This window comes from Mizuhopecten yessoensis, unplaced genomic scaffold (genome assembly GCF_002113885.1).
Source record: "Mizuhopecten yessoensis strain PY_sf001 unplaced genomic scaffold, ASM211388v2 scaffold2681, whole genome shotgun sequence".
NCBI classification, from domain to species: domain Eukaryota; kingdom Metazoa; phylum Mollusca; class Bivalvia; order Pectinida; family Pectinidae; genus Mizuhopecten; species Mizuhopecten yessoensis.
In genome coordinates, this window is record NW_018404667.1 from 1462956 (window position 1) to 1484618 (window position 21663).

Genomic DNA, 21663 nt, shown 5'->3' on the forward strand with positions numbered 1-21663 from the left:
GGACAACTCGCCCCTCCCCCTCCCCTGACAGCTCACTGTCTCCCCCTTTCACCGACCTCAACCCCCTCCCCCGACAACTTGCCTCCTCCTCCCTTCCCCGTTTCCACCCCTGCTGACGTCAATAGAGACCATATACAACACTATGACGAGTATTCTACATAGAAACAAACACATAGACGTTCGTACTGACTAGGCAGGCGTTACATGAAACATACTTCCTACAATATCGGAAATACGTTACCATGGATACACGTACTTACCCCCGCCATAGTTCGTCAATAGCAAATGTCCGTCCGTCGTTATGACTCTGCCATCCTCCCTTCGCTGAAAATATGAAAATGAAATGTCATCATTCCTAGAATTATATTCTCAGCTGTAACGTGTGTACACACAAAGGAATATAGTCTGCCTGAGCCTACACAACCACAGCCATCGATAAGTGTTGTGTATCTCCAAGCACAGCCGACAGAAATGGCGGGAAAAATCGATACGTTAACGGCGGTCGGCACCAATGCCGTGGGACTCAACTGGGCACACTGTAGCTACATTGATGATATTTCCGTGACGTCACAGAATTAATACAAGTTCGAAGCAGAACAGTATACACACAATATAAACAGTATTATTACATGTACTGTATAGCACTTATACACACATTTATATCAACATGAGCAATCATAGCCGGTTATAAGTGTACTAGTGTTAATTTGAAATAAAATGAAATGTAAAAACGCTACAATGTACAAAGCTTTTATCCGGTACACTTTACGCTCGTTTAGATGTGCCCCTCTCCGTGCACCAACCTAGTCACAACATCTATCCCCCCACCACCATCCCGACCTCACCTCAGCCTCCAACCCGAATCTGAATTCCGACCCCAACCCGAATCCCTCATCCATCCCCCTTGACCAAACTTGATTCCAACCCCCTCTCATCCCCAACCCAGACTTTCTTACCCATTCCTTCGACCAAACTCAAATCCCTGCCACCCCCTCGTAACAACCCGAACATCACCCACATTCCTCCGAAATCAATCAGGAATCCCTCACCAAGCCCTGCTCCAACCTAAGTACCGCCCCCAACACGAATCCAAACTCCGTATCATAGGGACCTGATAATTTGGTACCGCTATATTTGGACCTATACTAAAGTGTTCATGGTAATTTTACACGTTTTATAGGTTCAGATCAACTTTCGGTCGAAATACCACCCCACTGATCATAGTTAGGTCCATTTAATAGCTGTTACCAATTCGTAGGCCCCTGTGCTCCGTACCAACCCGAATCCCCAAATAAATACCTTGTTCTACTACAAAGCCATTTATTTTATTTAATGAAACTCGCTCGATACGGAGAGCAAATACCGATTTAGTTGACGTTTCCGTCCTGGTACGATCATTGTTAGTATTGTACTTGATTAAAGCGATCTAGTGGACGTTTCCGTCCCGTTAGTGACGATCACTGTACGAATTGTACTTGACTAAAGTAGGGCTAAGTTGATTAAGGAACCTCGTACCACTGACAAACACTTTGTATTGGAAACTTCAACCTGGTATGATGAGATATACACATTCTACTTGACCAAAGCAGTGCTGAGTCAATTAATATTTTCGTACACACATGTACCACTGACAAAAAATGGTTAATTTGTATTGAAAACTTAAACTGGGTGAGCCTTCGATTTTGAGCGTAACGACAGAATGTCTAACAAATTGCAATTTGTATCAGGAAATCATTCCCGCGAAAGGCGAATACCTTTTGCGTGGCTAGGTAAAACTAGTTATCTACCCTCCCATAGATGCCAAACATTTCTTTTCGTCCACTATCAATTTAAATGTTGCAGACAGAAAGTAACTAGTCCTCGCCAGCCTGCTGTTCTTTCCCCACAATTAATACGATTAAGGAAATGCATATTAACCGAGTGATGAAATAAAAACGCAAATCATCAAATAATACCCTAGATATGAGAATACCTCGTAATGAAAGACTATGTTTAAAGTATAATTTAGGCGATCTTGTTTGTCCATTTCACAACCAAGTAAGAACACAATACATCGATAGATATTACAGAAGTATACCGTATATGTTTAAATTAAATAACGTACTTTCTGTTAGAAATAAGAATAAAATTGAATAATCTTTCCAAATTTTTAATTTCTGCTTCACAACTGAGATCAAATGAATAATTACACAGATTGTCCTTCCTCCATAATATGTCTGTATTGCTGTATATCACTAACTCAATTTTGTAAAATGTGTTGTAATGATTATGCTGATTAGCCGAAAGGCTAAAGTCCAATAAACTAAACTAAACTAAACCCCTTTGGTCCAAGAACAGGTTATGGTCTTGTAAACAGGATTAAGAGAAATACACGGCCAGACCAGGGTTCGAACCCGGGACCCTCAGCACTCTAAACGGACGATCTAACGATTGAGCTACCTCGACCGCTGACGATCGACCCAGTCCAGTTCAACTACATGCTTTTGTCTCCCTGTCACGCGAGGAGGTTTAATCGTACAGGCACACTTTAATTGTAGAAACATAAAAGCCTATCTTATTCCGTATAACAATTAACTCATCCACCCCTGAAATTCCATAATGAACTATTCCAACATTTGAATGGGAAGAGTTCAAGTGTATTCAGGGGTGGATGAGTTAAAACATAACGTTCGTGGGGTCTCGAGATTGATCATATTATACATATATATCCAAAGAGAATAACAACACAACAGGAAACCTTATAAGATTCGCGCGCCACGGTTGTCGTCTGCTTCAGTCATATAGAGGTACATGTCTGTAAACAGAAATGAATGAACACATGAACCTTAACACGTCAACATCCGTTACCAGTGTGTCATGTGTTTTCATAGTTTACAGACATGTTCCCTACCCCTAAACCCTCACCATTTAGAGTTCCCAGCCCCTTAACCCTCTCCAATCACTTGACCGGACACTGTAAGACGGGGTACATGGTAACCCCCCCCCCCCCCCCCCCCCCCCCCCCCCCCCCCCNACCTTAAGGCTTTTCCTGTCTCGATTAACTATACTGGTGGCTTGAGTGAACACACATACATGTAATGTATATATTACGTTTACAATCCACCTACCTGATAACGCTAATCTCGTACTTAGATCTCAGGTCAACGGTGATATAGCGTACTCCGGCTGACCGTTAACGTTTAGCACACTATAAATAGCACAAATACACCACCGGACAGTTTACGTGTTCCGTGGTAAACACACTTATACCTGCTGACCATACTTTTCATATAATTCACCACATTGTAAATGCGTTCTTTACTGTACATGTGACGTCTTCCGTGAAGTCAGCAGTACCTGTCCATGTTTTTAAAACAAGCAAGTCAAAACGATAACACATTATGATTCTCGTCGAGAATGCTGATAACACTATACGAGTCTCACCTTTATAAAAAATAGCCATTTGACAAGCATACCTGACAGGTACACACGTATCAATATCAAACGAACACACGAATCATAAACTATGTACGGCTCGTATCTTTGACTTACCTGTGTCTCCAACACCGGTGATCACACGTTTACCTGTCGATGTATGGCTTACCCGACCAATTTCTGACAGGTGCGTGCACGAACTACAAGGCTTTGTGATATAAACATCGTCCAATAGACACTCACCCTTAAACGGGTTAAATGTATACACCTACTTATCAGACAATTTAACAAAGCCGAAATAAATGAGACACCGTTTTTGACAGACTTGTTAGATTGATAGTGTTTAATTTATATTTTAATTTTAAAAATAAAATGAATTAAATATATCTTTCCATTTATTTTACAGAATATCAAATCTATACAGTGAACCCCGTTATACTGCCACAATGTTTCCGGTGATTGTCTAGCTTATTTTAAAAAAAAATAACATGTATTGTTGATGCGACATGTTCTGGCAGTTCATTCCAAACTGTCACTGTTCTGATTGAAAAATGGTATTTTCTGATCACATTTGGTTTTGTCCTCTGCCACTGTGGCGATCAGCGGCATCTTTTCACAGTTTAATAGCATTAAAACATGTATTGCTGTATCATAAAGAGATATGGCGGGTTCCCCAAAGCTATGTTACGCTAGTGCGCGCATCCAACCGTGCCCTGTTATGACGCGTCCTCAGGTATTTTTTATACGGGTAGCAATATCGGAATCCCGTGTCTAAGAATAGATAATTGTAAACAGTCCACATATTTGGTATTTCGGCATTATTTGTTGGTGTTTAAGCACTTGATATACTTACTATTGCCAGTTGGAGGGTAAAACAATTCATAAATTTCATCAAAAATAGTCTTACCTACAAAGCGTAGCTGTAGTGTACACGTGTACAGGGATTTGTTGACATGCTTCGATAAAAGTATGTCGCACTAAATAATTAAGAAATTATTACTAACAAAACTGATAAATCAATAGGTATGCTATTAAAATGAAAACAAAATTTTACATCGATTTAAAAAAAACACTATTGCCTTATTAAGGAAAATGATCACATGCCTAAATATTTAAAAAAAAAAAAAAATGAAGCAGGATTCGAACCTGCACTGTTTATTTTCTAGTCGCAAGTAAACTGCGTTACAGATTCGGCTACATAGAACATATAGATATTGGCAATTACAAACTTATTTAACCCGTGAAACACCGGTCGCAGTTTAGAGAAACTTGATTACCCCTGTTTTTCATTATTTTGAGCACTTTCCCAAAGGAGGACCACTTTTCCGTAATACGATTTGTTTTTGCAAATAACATCACGGTCACAAAAAGTTTATTCAAAAGTTGGTCCTCGGATGGGAAAGTGTTGAAAGTATTTTTTGAAGTCCGGGAAACCCCATCACTTTCATAGATATAGTGTATATGGCTATATTTGCAGTATCATATTAGCAATACCTAATTTCTCAGCAGTATAAAAATTCATATTCCAATTGGCTTTGTATTTTTTGTATGCACTTTTGCTACCCGAAAGGCTTTACTCCTTATTTTTTCCCCCGTTTTCATAAATGCCGACTTAGGGAAATACGGGCAGTTTTCCGCCATACCTCTTTGACTTATTATTTTGTACAGTTCTATCATAATTCTCCCCTAATTCTCCCGAAGGGCAGTGTTGGTACATGAAGCTTTAGTTTCTCTAACCTTTCCCTGCAGGTCAGGTCCTTCACCTTTGAACTCCCTCTATCTTGTCAATGTGTTTTTGTAGGTGTGGTGCCCACACATGCCTAGCATATTCCAGCTGCGATCTTACTAAACATTCATAAAGCGGAAAAGATAGTAGAGAAGTGCGAAAGGTAAATATATAGACCATAAGTGCTGGTTTCTTCAATTTCCCCATAAACAGATTCGCCTCACCCCGATTCTGGAATATATCCAGAAATTTATTCTTAGATATATCAAGTGATTTATACTTAAAGACATATATCATGTAGAGATTTTATGCTTCAAATTATCTAGATATTTATACTGAAATATGTCAAGTAAATATCAATTATCAAGGGTGGTTGGATGGAGAAGTGGAAAGCACACTCGCCTTTCACCAAGGCGGCCGGGTTCGATTCCCCGATCGGACGTGAACAGGTTTAAAGTCACCTGCCCGACCAAGTGAGTTTGTCTACAGGTACTCCGGTTTCCTCCCACATAAAGACCACCCGCGCGCTAACACCCGGGCCAACAACAGTGATCAATGTATTAAAATTAAAATTACTTGTTTCATAATTGTTGTAAAATAAATAAAGTTGTATATTCCGCAGTCGGTCCTCTCCACATTAGTTGCCTCTACGATTTCATGCCACGAGAACCTGCAGGGATCATAGTTAAAAAAAAACATTTGGAACAGCTGAAAACAAAAAATGGGATTTTATTTTCGTTTTATTTCAAGCTAACTAATCGCAAAAAGACATAACTCTATGCCCACTCTGCACTAACAATAGGAATGGAATTTCAAGGTTGCGCGATACCAATGATTACACTGATACATTGATGCAAGTTATACAAGAAAATACAAATACAAAATACACAAGCAATATGTCAACACACGGAAATATTCAAAATAGTTCAGGAAAACATAAAACATAAAACATAAAAAAATATTGCTAATATGTTGAGCGTAAAATATTTCGACAAGGAGGCTCCGTCAATTGTGACGTTTATGTCCCGGGGGGGGGGGGGCTGGGGTCCTATTGCAGAGGCGTGAAATAGGGGTTATTTACAGTGATTAGTTGGAGGGGGGGGGGGTTGTGATTTTTTGTGCAAGGAATAGATAAAAGATAAAACCTGGGGAATGTTTTAGAGTGTGATGAGGGCTTCAATGCCTGCATAAGGTAAGTGTCCCTTGAAGTCATCTAGTGTTGTGCATTGTACTGCTGCTATGGGTAGGACATACCATTGTGTTATTGTGTGTGGAAAGAATGAATATGTGTAGGTGTCCTTTGTAGCAGATATGTGTTTGTATGCGTGAGGGCGTGCATGTCTGGTACGATGGTCTACCGGTGTGAGTATATGTGTTGGGTTTATGGCTACTGTTTGGTGTATACTTTTGTGAAAAAGAATAATTCTTGTGTGACAGCGCCGTGTTTGTAGTGTTGGCCATTGTAGTTTTTGAATCATATCTGTTACGGAACTAGTGTTGTGGTATATGTTGTGTACGTAGCGTGCTGCTCTTCGATGTGTTTTTTCTATTAACAATAAGAAAATTTAAGTTATTTCCTTTCAGAGGTATTTGGGAATTTATAATTTACAAAAAGCGACCTAAAGGCCCGCACGTTGAACTTAATTATTTCAACAAAGTAAATAACGTATTTCTAACAAGAAATATTTTAACAATGCAAGTCAATATACAAGTGTATATTGTTCACAAAGATAAATTCAAACATCCAAATTAAGAAAAATATAAAATGTTTCAATTCAGATTACAGAAATAAAACAAATTGTACATAGGAAGAAAACATGTGCTTACCTGTAAAATAAAGGATAGAGACAGCTTTTAGTTGATCTTACTTTTATTGAGTGTCGTCGAAAAGTGACGCGAAACACAGATTTTGGTTAGATCAAAGCTGTTGTCTCCAGACACAGGCATGCGCACAGGTACGCGTGGGTACTTACAATAGGTATATCAATCTCTGACATGTAGAACTCGCAATTAATGGTAATTATTTACATAATGATCACTCACCACACAAGGGGTGTAAACCACGGTAAAATACCCAAATAAATATGTCGTGTCAATATAATAACCATTAGCTGGACCGCGTCCCTGACACCTCGCATCCTAAGTGCTTAAACTATTTTTGACATGAAGGGAAAATAGATTGTTGTTTTCTTATGTATTTTAGACTATCGTAATAAGAATAATTACAAACCAAAATGGATGTTTATTATACGTAACTGTATTGAACAAAATGTACTTTTTAAAGGAATAAAGTTTGTTTCAAAGACTTCTAGACTCTACATGAAAAATAAAAGTTTGTATATACAATGTACCAATTCATGATAAAACACAGATTTTCATTATCAAATAAGCATTAATTCATTGATGTTCGTACATAAAGTCAAGTTACTATACGGGTGAGTTTTGGAGTGCCGGTAGACGTTATACAAACGTAAGGTGTATTTATCACTGTTAGGGCTCTACAATAACCACTGGTAGCACAGATCGTGTGTTAGCATTATTTCATTGATGTTCGAACATAGAGTCAAGATATACTATACGGGTTATCGGGATATATTATAAAAGTCTTGAAACCCACAATTGAATATCGAATATATAAAATTGAATGTCTTCAATTACGGCTATATAATTAATGGGTGTCAGGCAAACACCTCTGACCAATCGCTAAGTTGATACTATGTCCTTCACAGATTACAGAAGAGCGGCCGACAGATTCGTTTGATGTACAATAAAGGATCAAACTAGTCTTTATGTCTCATCCACAAGGTGGTGCACACAGAGCCTTCGATTTTGCTATGACATATTCCAGGGGTGGATAGAGTGAAAGTGAGCGTAACCCCGAATGAATAGAGGATGGTTTCCTGTATACAGTTTAAGTTCTAACTGGAATGCGTACTTGTCATACACATTTCTTTCACACTCGGTTACTTTTTTTCTAAAATTGATCCGAACAAATTAAACATTAAAGGAATGTTTTGCGCTCTCGAACTTTAAATTAGACACATGTTATTTAACTGAACTTTAAATTAGACACATGTTGTTTAACTGAACTTTAAATGAGACACATGTTGTTTAACTGAACTTTAAATCAGACACATGTTGATTACCTGAACTTTAAATTAGACACATGTTGTTTAACAGAACTTTAAATTAGACACATGTTGTTTAACTGAACTTTAAGTAATGGTATGCAATGCTATCGTTAAAGCAATAAGTGCCTAATGGAGACAAACGTACGATCACGGGCAGTGTTTCGTTGTTGTTAAGGACCAGTCCCACAACTGACAAAAAACTAGAGAGTTCCACGGTAGTTTTTCTCTACAGACATGTACAGTAATCTCCCCTCGATTTAGTTTTTAATACAAGTGTAATGGAACTAAGCTAGGGACTTGTCATCCTCGATACTGCAGGGGTTACTAAAACTGTATTAATAATGCTTATATCATATTACGAAAGCTAGGAACATGTAAAGATCACGTGTTACTTAAATGTGAAACATTTTATGAATGAACATGTTACGAACACAAGGATCATGTAACGAACACTAGGATCATGTTACGAACCCTAGTATCATGTTACGAACCATATAGGCTCATGTTACGAACCCTAGGATCATGTAACGAACCCTAGTATCATGTTACGAACCATAGGATCATGTTACGAACCCTGGGATCATGTTACGAATCATATGATCATGTAACGAACCCTAGGATCATGTTACGAACTCTAGGATTATGTTACAAATCATAGGATCATGTTACGAACCCCAGGATCATGTTACGAATCCTAGTATGATGTTACGAACCATAGGTTCATGTTACGAACCCTAGGATCATGTTACGAATCCTAGGATCATGTTAGGAACCCTAGGATCATGTTACGAACTCTAAGATAATGTTACAAATTATAGGATCATGTTACGAAACTTAGGATCATGTTACGAACTCTAAGATAATGTTACAAATCATAGGATCATGTTACGAACCCTAGGATCATGTTACGAATCCTAATATCATGTTACGAACCATAGGTTCATGTTACGAACCCTAGGATCATGTTACAAACTATAGGATCATGTTAAGAACCCTAGGATCATGTTACAAATCATAAGATCATGTTACGAACCCTAGGATCATGTTACGAACCCTAGGATCATGTTACGAATCACAGGATCATGTAACGAACCCTAAGATCATGTTACGAACTCTAGGATCATGTAACGAACATTAGGATCATGTTACGAACCCTTGGATCATGTTACGAACCATGGTATCATGTTACGAATCCTAGGATCATGTTACGAACCATAGGATCATGTTACGAATCCTAGTATCATGTTACAAACCCTAGTATCATGTTACGAACCATAGGATCATGTTACGAACCATGGTATCATGTTACGAATCCAAAGATCATGTTACGAACCAGGATCATGTTACAAACCCTAGTATCATGTTGCGAACCTTTGAATCATGTTACGAACCATATGATCATGTTAGGAACCCTAGGAACATGTTACGAACCCTAGCATCATGTTACGAACCCTGGGATCATGTTTCGAATCCTAGTATGATGTTACGAACCATAGGATAATGTTACGAATCATAGGATCATGTTACGAATTCTAGGATCATGTAACGAACATTAGGATCATGTTACGAATTCTAGGATCATGTAACGAACCCTCCCTAGGATCATGTTACAAATCATAAGATCATGTTACGAACTCTAGGATCATGTTACGATCCTTAGGATCATGTTACGAATCCTAGAATGATGTTACGAACCATAGGATAATGTTACGAATCATAGGATCATGTTACAAATCATAAGATCATGTTACGAACCCTGGGATCATGTTTCGAATCCTAGTATGATGTTACGAACCATAGGTTCATGTTACGAACCCTAGTATCATGTTGCGAACCTTTGAATCATGTTACGAACCATAGTATCATGTTACGAACACTAGGATCATGTTACGAACCCTAGTATCATGTTACGAACCCTAGGATCATGTTACAAACCCTAGGTTCATGTTACGAACCCTAGTATCATGTTACGAACCAAAGAAACATGTTACGAACCCTAGGATCATGTTACGAATCATAGGATCATGTTACGAACCCTAGTATCATGTTACGAACCAAAGGATCATGTTACGAACCATAGGATCATGTTACGAACCCTGGGATCATGTTTCGAATCCTAGTATGATGTTACGAACCATAGGTTCATGTTACGAACCCTAGGATCGTGTTACGAACTATAGGATCATGTTAAGAACCCTAGGATCGTGTTACAAATCATAAGATCATGTTACGAACCATAGTATCATGTTACGAACCCTAGGATCATGTTACGAAATATAGGATCATGTAACGAACACTAGGATCATGTTACGAACCCTAGTATCATGTTACGAACCCTAGGATCATGTTACAAACCCTAGGTTCATGTTACGAACCCTAGTATCATGTTACGAATCCTAGTATCATGTTACGGTTACGAACCCTAGGATCATGTTACGAACTATAGGATCATGTTAAGACCCCTAGGATCATGTTACAAATCATAAGATCATGTTACGAACCATAGTATCATGTTACGAACCCTAGGATCATGTTACGAATCCTAATATCATGTTACGAACCATAGGTTCATGTTACGAACCCTAGGATCATGTTACGAACTATAGGATCATGTTAAGAACCCTAGGATCATGTTACAAATCATAAGATCATGTTACGAACCATAGGATCATGTTACGAACCCTAGGATCATGTTACGAATCACAGGATCATGTAACGAACACTAAGATCATGTTACGAACTCTAGGATCATGTAACGAACATTAGGATCATGTTACGAACCCTTGGATCATGTTACGAACCATGGTATCATGTTACGAACCCTATGATCATGTTACGAACCATAGGATCATGTTATGAATCCTAGTATCATGTTACAAACCCTAGTATCATGTTACGAACAGTAGGATCATGTTACGAACCATGGTATCATGTTACGAACCCTAGGATCATGTTACGAATCATAGGATCATGTTACAAACCCTAGGATCATGTTACGAACCCCATGTTACGAACCATAGGATCATGCTACGAACCCTAGTATCATGTTACGAATCCTATTATCATGTTACGAACCCTAGTATCATGTTACGAACCCAAGGATCATGTTACAAACCCTAGGATCATGTTACGAACCCCATGTTACGAACCATAGGATCATGCTACGAACCCTAGTATCATGTTACGAATCCTATTATCATGTTACGAACCCTAGTATCATGTTACGAATCCCAAGATCATGTTACGAACTCTAGGATCATGTAACGAACACTAGGATCATGTTACGGACCCTAGTATCATGTTACGAACCCTAGTATCAGGTTACGAACCCAAGGATCATGTTACAAACCCTAGGCTCATGTTACGAACCATAGGATCATGTTACGAATCCCAGGATCATGTAACGAACCCTAGGATCATGTTACGAACTCTAGGATCATGTAACGAACACTAGGATCATGTTACGAACCCTAGTATCATGTTACTAACCATAGGATCATGTTACGAACCCTAGGATCATGTTACGAATCATAGGATCATGTTACAAACCCTAGGATCATGTTACGAACCCTAGGATCATATTACGAACCATAGGATCATGTTACGAACCTTTGGATCATGTTACGAATCCCAGGATCATGTTACGAACCCTAGGATCATGTTACGAACCATGGTATCATGTTACGAACCCTAGTATCATGTTACGAACCCTAGTATCATGTTACGAACCCAAGGATCATGTTACAAACCCTAGGCTCATGTTACGAACCCTAGTATCATGTTACGAACCCTGGTATCATGTTACGAACCATAGGGACACGTTACGAACTCTAGGATCATGTTACGAACCCTAGGATCATGTAACAAATATTAGGATCATGTTACGAACACAAGGATCATGTAACGAACACTAGGATCATGTTACGAACCCTAGTATCATGTTACGAACCAAAGAAACATGTTACGAACCCTAGGATCATGTTACGAATCATAGGATCATGTTATGAACCCTAGTATCATGTTACGAAACAAAGGATCATGTTACAAACCCTAGGAACATGTTACAAACCCTAGGCTCATGTTACGAACCCTAGGATCATGTTACGAACCCTAGGATTATCTATGAACTCTAGGATCATTTAACGAACAATAGGATCATGTGACAAATATTAGGATCATGTTACGAACACAAAGATCATGTAAAGAACACTAGGATCATGTTACGAACCCTAGTATCATGTTACGAACCCTAGTATCATGTTACGAATCCTAGGATCATGTTACGAACCCTAGGATCATGTTACGAACTCTAGGATCATGTTACAAATCATAAGATCATGTTACGAACCATAGGATCATGTTACGAATCCCAGGATCATGTAACGAACCCTAGGATCATGTTACGAACTCTAGGATCATGTAACGAACACTAGGATCATGTTACGAACCCTAGTATGTTACAAACCCTAGGATCATGTTACGAACCATGGTATCATGTTACGAACCCTAGGATCATGTTACAATCCTAGTATCATGTTACGAACCTTTGGATCATGTTACGAACCCTAGGATCATGTTACGAATCCTAAGATCATATTACGAACCATAGGATCATGTTACGAATCCTAGTCTCATGTTACGAACCTTTGGCTCATGTTACGAACCATAGGTTCATGTTACGAATCCTAGGATCATATTACGATCCATAGGATCATGTTACGAACCTTTGGATCATGTTACGAACCATAGGATCATGTTATGAATCCTAGTATCATGTTACGAACCTTTGGCTCCTGTTACGAACCATAGGTTCATGTTACGAATCCTAGGATCACATTACGAACCATAGGATCATGTTACGAATCCTAGTATCATGTTACGAACCTTTGGCTCATGTTACGAACCATAGGTTCATGTTACGAATCCTAGGATCATATTACGAACCATAGGATCATGTTACGAACCCTAGGATCATGTTACGAATCCTAGGATCATATTACGAACCATAGGATCATGTTACGAACCTTTGGATCATGTTACGAATCCCAGGATCATGTTACGAATCCTAGTATCATGTTACGAAGCTTTGGATCATGTTACGAACCATAGGTTCATGTTACGAACCCTAGGATCATGTTACGAATCCTAAGATCATATTACGAACCATAAGATCATGTTACGAACCTTTGGATCATGTTACGAACCCTAGGATCATGTTACGAATCTTAGGATCATATTACGAACCATAGGATCATGTTACGAACTCTAGGATAATTTAACGAACACTAGGATCATGTTACGAACCCTAGTATCATGTTACGAATCCAAGGATCATGTTACGAACCCTAGTATCATGTTACGAACCCTAGGATCATGTTACGAACCCTAGGATCATGTTACGAATCATAGGATCATGTTACAAACCCTAGGATCATGTTACGAACCCTAGGATCATGTTACGAACCCTGTTATCATGTTACGAACCATAGGGACATGTTACGAACTCTAGGATCATGTTCCGAATCCTAGGATCATATTACGAACCATAGGGACATGTTACGAACTCTAGGATCATGTTACGAATCCTAGGATCATGTTACGAACCATAGGATCATGTTACGAACCTTTGAATCATGTTACGAACTCTAGGATCATTTAACGAATCCTAGGATCATATTACGAACCCTAGTATCATGTTACGAATCCAAGGATCATGTTACGAACCCTAGGATCATGTTACGAACCCTAGGATCATGTTACGAATCCTAGTATCATGTTACGAACCCTAGGTTCATGTTACGAACCCTAGGATCATGTTACGAACCCTAGTATCATGTTACGAACCCTAGGATCATGTTACGAACCCTAGTATCATGTTACGAATCCCAGGATCATGATACGAACCCTAGGATCATGTTACGAATCCTAGTATCATGTTACGAACCCTAGGTTCATGTTACGAACCCTAGGATCATGTTACGAATCCTAGGATCATATTACGAACCATAGGATCATGTTACGAACCCTAGTATCATGTTACGAATCCCAGGATCATGTTACGAACCCTAGGATCATGTTACGAATCCTAGTATCATGTTACGAACCTTTGGATCATGTTACGAACCATAGGATCATGTTACGAACCCTAGGTTCATGTTACGAACCCTAGGATCATGTTACGAATCCTAGGATCATATTACGAACCATAAGATCATGTTACGAAACTTTGGATCATGTTACGAACCATAGGATCATGTTACGAATCCTAGGATCATATAACGAACCATAGGATCATGTTACGAACTCTAGAATCATTTAACGAACACTAGGATCATGTTTCTAACCCTAGGATCATGTTACAAACCCTATGATCTTGTAACGAACCCTAAGAGGATGTCACGAATCCTAGGAACATGTAACGAACCCTAAGATCATGTTACGAACCCTAGGATCATGTTACAAACCCTAGGATCATGTTACGAACCCTAGTATCATGTTACGAACCAAATGAACAGGTTACGAACCCTAGGATCATGTTACGAATCATAGGATCATGTTACGAACCCTAGTGTCATGTTACGGACCCTAGTATCATGTTACGAACCATAGGGACATGATACGAACTCAAGGATCATGTTACGAACCCTAGGATCATGTTACGAATAATAGGATCATGTTACGAACACTAGGATCATGTTACGAACCATATGATCATGTTACGAACCCTGGGATCATGTTACGAACCATAGGATCATGTCACGAACCCTAGGATCATGTTACGAACGAAAGGATCATGTTACGAATCCTAGGAACATGTTACGAACCCTAGGATCATGTTGCGAATCATAGGATCATGTTACGAACCCTAGGATGATGTTACGAACCCTAGGATCATGTTACTAACTCTAGGATCATTTAACGAACACTAGGATCATGTTACGAACCCTAGTATCATGTTCCGAACACAAGGATCATGTTACGACCCCTAGGATCATGTTACGAACCCTAGTATCATGTTACGAACCCTAGGATCATGTTACGAACCATATGATCATGTTACGAACCCTAGGAACATGCTACGAACCCTAGGATCATGTTGCAAATCATAGAATTATGTTACGAACCCTAGGATCATGTTACGAACCCTATGATCATGTTACGAACCCTCGGATCATGCTACAGACCTTAGGATCATGTAACGAACCCTAGGATCATGTTACGAACCATGGTATCATGTTACGAACCCTAGTATCATGTTACGAACCCTAGGATCATGTTACAAACCCTAGGATCATGTTACGAACCCTAGTATCATGTTACGAACCCTAGGATCATGTTACGAATCCTAGGATCATATTACGAACCATAGGATCATGTTACGAATCCCAGGATCATGTTACGAACCCTAGGATCATGTTACGAACTCTATGATCATGTTACGAACTCTAGGATCATGTTACGAATCCTAGGATCATATTACGAACCATAGGATCATGTTACGAATCCCAGGATCATGTTACGAACCCTAGGATCATGTTACGAACCCTAGTTCTTACGAACCTTTGGATGATGTTACGAACCCTAGGATCATGTTACGAACGAACCTTTGGGTCATGTTACGAACCATAGGTTCATGTTACGAACCCTAAGATCATGTTACGAATCCTAGGATCATATTACGAACCATAGGATCATCTTACGAACCTTTGGATGATGTTACGAACCCTAGGATCATGTTACGAATCCTAGGATCATGTTACGAACCCTAGTATCATGTAACGAACCCTAGGATCATGTTACGAATCCTAGGATCATGTTACGAACCCTAGTATCATGTAACGAACCCTAGGATCATGTTACGAATCCTAGGATCATGTTACGAACCCTAGTATCATGTTACGAACCATAGGATCATGTTACGAATCCTAGTATCATGTTACGAACCTTTGGATCATGTTACGAAGCATAGGTTCATGTTACGAACCCTAGGATCATGTTACGAATTCTAGGATCATATTACGAACCATAGGATCATGTTACGAATCCAAGGATCATGTTACGAACCCTAGTATCATGTAACGAACCCTAGGATCATGTTACGAATCCTATGATCATATTACGAACCATAGGATCATGTTACGAATCCAAGGATCATGTTACGAACCCCAGGATCATGTTCCGACCACGAACCCTAGGATCATGTTATGCACACAAGGATCATGTTACGAATCCTATGATCATGTTACGAACTCTAGGATGATGTAACGAACCCTAGGATCATGTTACAAACCCTAGGATCATGTTACGAACCCTAGTATCATGTTACGAACCATACGTTCATGTTACGAACCCTAGGATCATGTTACGAAACCTAGGATCATATTACGAACCATAGGATCATGTTACGAACCTTTGGATCATGTTACGAACCCTAGGATCATGTTACGAATCCTAGGTTCATATTACGAACCATAGGATCATGTTACGAATCCCAGAATCATGTTACGAACCCTAGGATCATGTTACGAATCCTAGTACATGTTACGAGCCTTTGGGTCATGTTACGAACCATAGGTTCATGTTACGAACCCTAGGATCATGTGACGAACCCTAGGATCATGTTACGAATCCTAGTACATGTTACGAGCCTTTGGGTCATGTTACGAACCATAGGTTCGTGTTACGAACCCTAGGATCATGTTACGAATACTAGTACATGTTACGAGCCTTTGGGTCATGTTACGAACCATAGGTTCGTGTTACGAACCCTAGGATCATGTTACGAAACTGATCATGTTACGAACCCTGGGATCATGTTACGAACCATAGGATCATGTTACGAATCCCAGAATCATGTTACGAACCCTAGGATCATGTAACAAATAATAGGATCATATCATGTTACGAACCCTAGGATCATGTTACGAACCCTATGATCATGTTACGAACCCTAGTATCATGTTACGAACCATAGGGACATGTTACCAACTCTAGGATCATGTTACGAACCCTAGGATCATGTAACAAATAATAGGATCATGTTACGAACACAAGGATCATGTAACGAACATTAGGATCATGTTACGAACCCTAGTATCATGTTACGAATCCAAGGATAATGTTACGAACCCTAGTATCATGATACGAATCCAAGGATCATGTTACGAACCCTAGGATCATGTTACGAACCCTAGGATCATGTTACGAATCATAGAATCATGTTACAAACCCTAGGATCATGTTACGAACCCTAGAATCATGTTACGAACCCTAGTATCATGTTACGAACCATAGGTACATGTTACGAACTCTAGGATCATGTTACGAACCCTAGGATCATGTAACAAATAATAGGATCATGTTACGAATACAAGGATCATGTAACGAACATTAGGATCATGTTACGAACCCTATGATCATGTTACGAACCCTATGACAATGTTACAAACCCTAGGATCATGTTACGAACCCTATGAACATATCACGAACCCTAGGAACATGTTATGAACCTTAGGATCATGTTTCTAACCCTAGAATCATGTTACAAACCCTATGATCATGTAACGAACCCTAAGAGGATGTCACGAACCCTAAGAACATGTTACGAACCCTAGGATCATGTTACGAATCATAGGATCATGTTACGAACCCTAGGATCATGTTACGGACCCTAGTATCATGTTACGAACCCTAGGATCATGTTACGAACTCTAGGATCATTTAACGAACCCTAGGATCATGTTACGAACACAAGGATCATGTTACGAACCCTAGGATCATGTCACGAACCCTAGTATCATGTTACGAACCCTAGGATCATGTTACGACCCCTAGGATCATGTTACGAACCCTAGTATCATGTTACGACCCCTAGGATCATGTTACGAACCCTAGTATCATGTTCCGAACCCTAGGATCATGTTACGAACCCTAGTATCATGTTACGACCCCTAGGATCATGTTACGAACCCTAGGATCATGTTACGAACCCTATGATCATGTTACGAACCCTCGGATCATGCTACAAACCTTAGGATCATGTTACGAACCCTAAGATCATGCTGCGAACCTTAGTATCATGTTACGAACCCTAGGATCATGTTACGAACCCTAGGATCATGTTACGAACCCTAGGATCATGTTACGAACCCTAGGATCATGTTACGAATCATAGGATCATGTTACCAACCCTAGGATCATGTTACGAACACAAGGATCATGTTACGAACCCTAGGCTCATGTTACGAACCCTAGGATCATGTTACGTACCCTAGGATCATGTTACGAATCATAGGATCCTGTTACCAACCCTAGGATCATGTTACGAACCCTAGGATCATGTTGCGAATCATAGAATTATGTTACGAACCCCAGGATCATGTTACGAACCTTAGGATCATGTAACGAACCCTAGGATTATGCTACGAATCTTAGGATCATGTTACGAACCCTAGGATCATGTTACGAACCCTAGGATCATGTTGCGAATCATAGAATTATGTTACGAACCCTAGGATCATGTTACGGACCCTATGATCATGTTACGAACCCTAGGATCATGTTACGAACCCTAGGATCATGTTACGAACCCTCGGATCATGCTACAAACCTTAGGATCATATTACGAACCCTAGGCTCATGTTACGAACCTAAGGTTCATGTAACGAATCCTAGGATCATGTTACGATCCTTAGGATCATGTTACGAACCCTAAGATCATGCTACAAACCTTAGTATCATGTTACGAACCCTAGGATCATGTCACGAACCCTAGGATCATGTTATGCACACAAGGATCAGGTTACGAATCCTATGATCATGTTACGAACTCTAGGATCATGTAACGAACCCTAGGATCATGTTACGAACCCTAGGATCATGCTACGAACCTTAGGATCATGTTACGAACCCTATGATCATGCTACGAACCTTAGGATCATGTAACGAACCCTAGGATTATGCTACGAATCTTAGGATCATGCTACGAACCCTAGGATCATGTTACGAACCCTATGATCATGGTACGAACCTTAGGATCATAGTACGAACCCTAGGATCATGCTACGAACCTTAGGATCATGTTACGAATCCTAGGATCATGTTACGAACCTAAGGTTCATGTAACGAATCCTAGGATCATGTTACGATCCTTAGGATCATGTTACGAACCCTAAGATCATGCTACGAACCTTAGTATCATGTTACGAACCCTAGGATCATGTCACGAACCCAAGGAACATGTTACGAACCCTAGGATCATGTTACGCACACAAGGATCAGGTTACGAATCCTATGATCATGTTACGAACCCTAGGATCATGTAACGAACCCTAGTATCATGTTATGAACCCTAGGATCATGCTACGAACCTTAGGATCATGTTACGAACCCTAGGATCATGTTACGAACCTTAGGATCATGTTACGAACCCTATGATCATGCTACGAACCTTAGGATCATGTAACGAACCCTAGGATCATGCTACGAATCTTAGGATCATGTTACGAACCCTAGGATCATGTTACGAACCCTATGATCATGGTACGAACCCTATGATCATGCTACGAACCTTAGGATCATGGTACGAACCCTAGGATCATGCTACGAACCTTAGGATCATGTTACGAACCCTAGGATCATGTTACGAACCCTAGGATCATGTAACGAATCCTAGGATCATGTTACGAACCCTAGTATGATGTTACGAACCCTAGGATCATGTTACGAACCATATGATCATGTAACGAACCCTAGGATCATGTAACGAATCCTAGGATCATGTTACGAACCCTTGGATCATGTTACGAACCCTAGGATCATGTGACTTTAGTGTGAAACGTGTTACAATGCTAGGATCATGGAACATGTCACATGTTTGCCTCTTGAGTTTAGAACATGTTTCATTATATGACTGGTGCTACATTTGTAATTCCCAGCCCTAATTCGAGGAGCAAGGTCATGTGACGAGCCTGTACTAGTGTTACATGCCTCTACCTATACTGACCGCTACTTAAAATCATCCTCGGTAATTCACAGGGATTACGCTCACTTTCGCTCTCTACACCCTTGGAATATGTCATAGAAAAACTGAAGACACGAAGAAAGCTGTGTGATTGGTCTCAGGTAAAAAAATAAAAGACCAATCGCTAGGCTGATACACGCCCGATTTTAAAGCCTGTCAATTGTTCCCGTTGTGTGACCGCTATATTCTTTTGATGTACATTTTCTTGTATTTCAAAGGATCGAACTAGACTTTTTGTCTCATCATCGAGGTGGCTCACACACACTGAGCCTTCAATTTTGGGTCCAGGCAGTCTGTAAATCTGTTATAAATCATATTACTGAATTCAACTACAAACGAATGATCTCATCAAATTCTGAACTATGTGATGCTATTGTCTAATTTGATGACGTCGATTAGCAATTTTTTTAAAATTAAATATCACATGAATTGAATCGGAAATTATGTATGTTATTTTGTATTTGAAGTCCTTCACTCTGTGATTCCAAAATGGTACATGCCATCCATGTGTTTACGACATGAAACAAATATTTAATCTCGTTATGAATTGTCATATAATAAAACAATAATTGACTGCAGGTGGGGTCTATCCCTGGTTTATCAACCTGGTCTGAACAATATTCACCGAGGCTGAATATTGTTAAGACCAGGACCGTAAATCAGGGATAAACCTCAGAATACAAGAAAAAAAAAACTCACCTGCAGTCCATAACTGTATAAGAAACGTGCTACATAAGTATATAAGTACTAACATCATAACATGCAACAAACGCTATGAATATAATATTGTTCAGGTCAATTGTAACGTTCAATTAAAACAATGAAGTAGGGCGCTGATAGTGATACATATAGCGGTCCCTGTGGAATGGTTCGAGGTTGTAGACGCTTATAGTGATACATATAGTGTAGCGGTCTCTGTGGGATGGTTCGAGGTTGTAGAGGCTTATAGTGATACATATAGTGTAGCGGTCCCTGTGGGGCGGTTCGAGGTTGTAGACGCTTATAGTGATACATATAGTGTAGCGGTCCCTGTGCGATGGTTCGAGGTTGTAGACGCTAATAGTGATACATATAGTGTAGAAGTCCCTGTGGGATGGTTCGAGGTTGTAGACGCTCATAGTGATACATATAGTGTAGCGGTCAATGTGGGATGGTTCGAGGTTGTAGACGCTAATAGTGATACATATAGTGTAGCGGTCCCTGTGGGATGGTTCGAGGTTGTAGACGCTTATAGTGGTACATATAGTGTAGTGGTCTCTGTGGGATGGTTCGAGGTTGTAGAAGCTAATAGTGATACATATAGTGTAGTGGTCTCTGTGGGATGGTTCGAGGTTGTAGAAGCTAATAGTGATACATATAGTGTAGTGGTC

At 39.6% G+C, this 21663-nt stretch overlaps 1 protein-coding gene across 7 annotated transcripts in view; it reads right to left on the minus strand.

Annotated features, from left to right (window-relative positions):
* Window positions 1-21663, minus strand: part of LOC110446386 (galactoside 2-alpha-L-fucosyltransferase 2-like) — a 31651-nt gene that overhangs the window by 5691 nt on the left and 4297 nt on the right. Inside the window, exons 1-3 of one of the 7 annotated variants that reach the window (XM_021491516.1) lie at window positions 6968-7052; window positions 5717-5848; window positions 261-324 (exon numbers count right to left, since the gene is read on the minus strand). In XM_021491516.1, the coding sequence (XP_021347191.1) occupies window positions 261-269 (9 nt within the window). In that variant the 5' untranslated portion in view covers window positions 270-324; window positions 5717-5848; window positions 6968-7052. The other 6 variants (XM_021491517.1, XM_021491514.1, XM_021491519.1 and 3 more) reach the window with 6 other exon arrangements.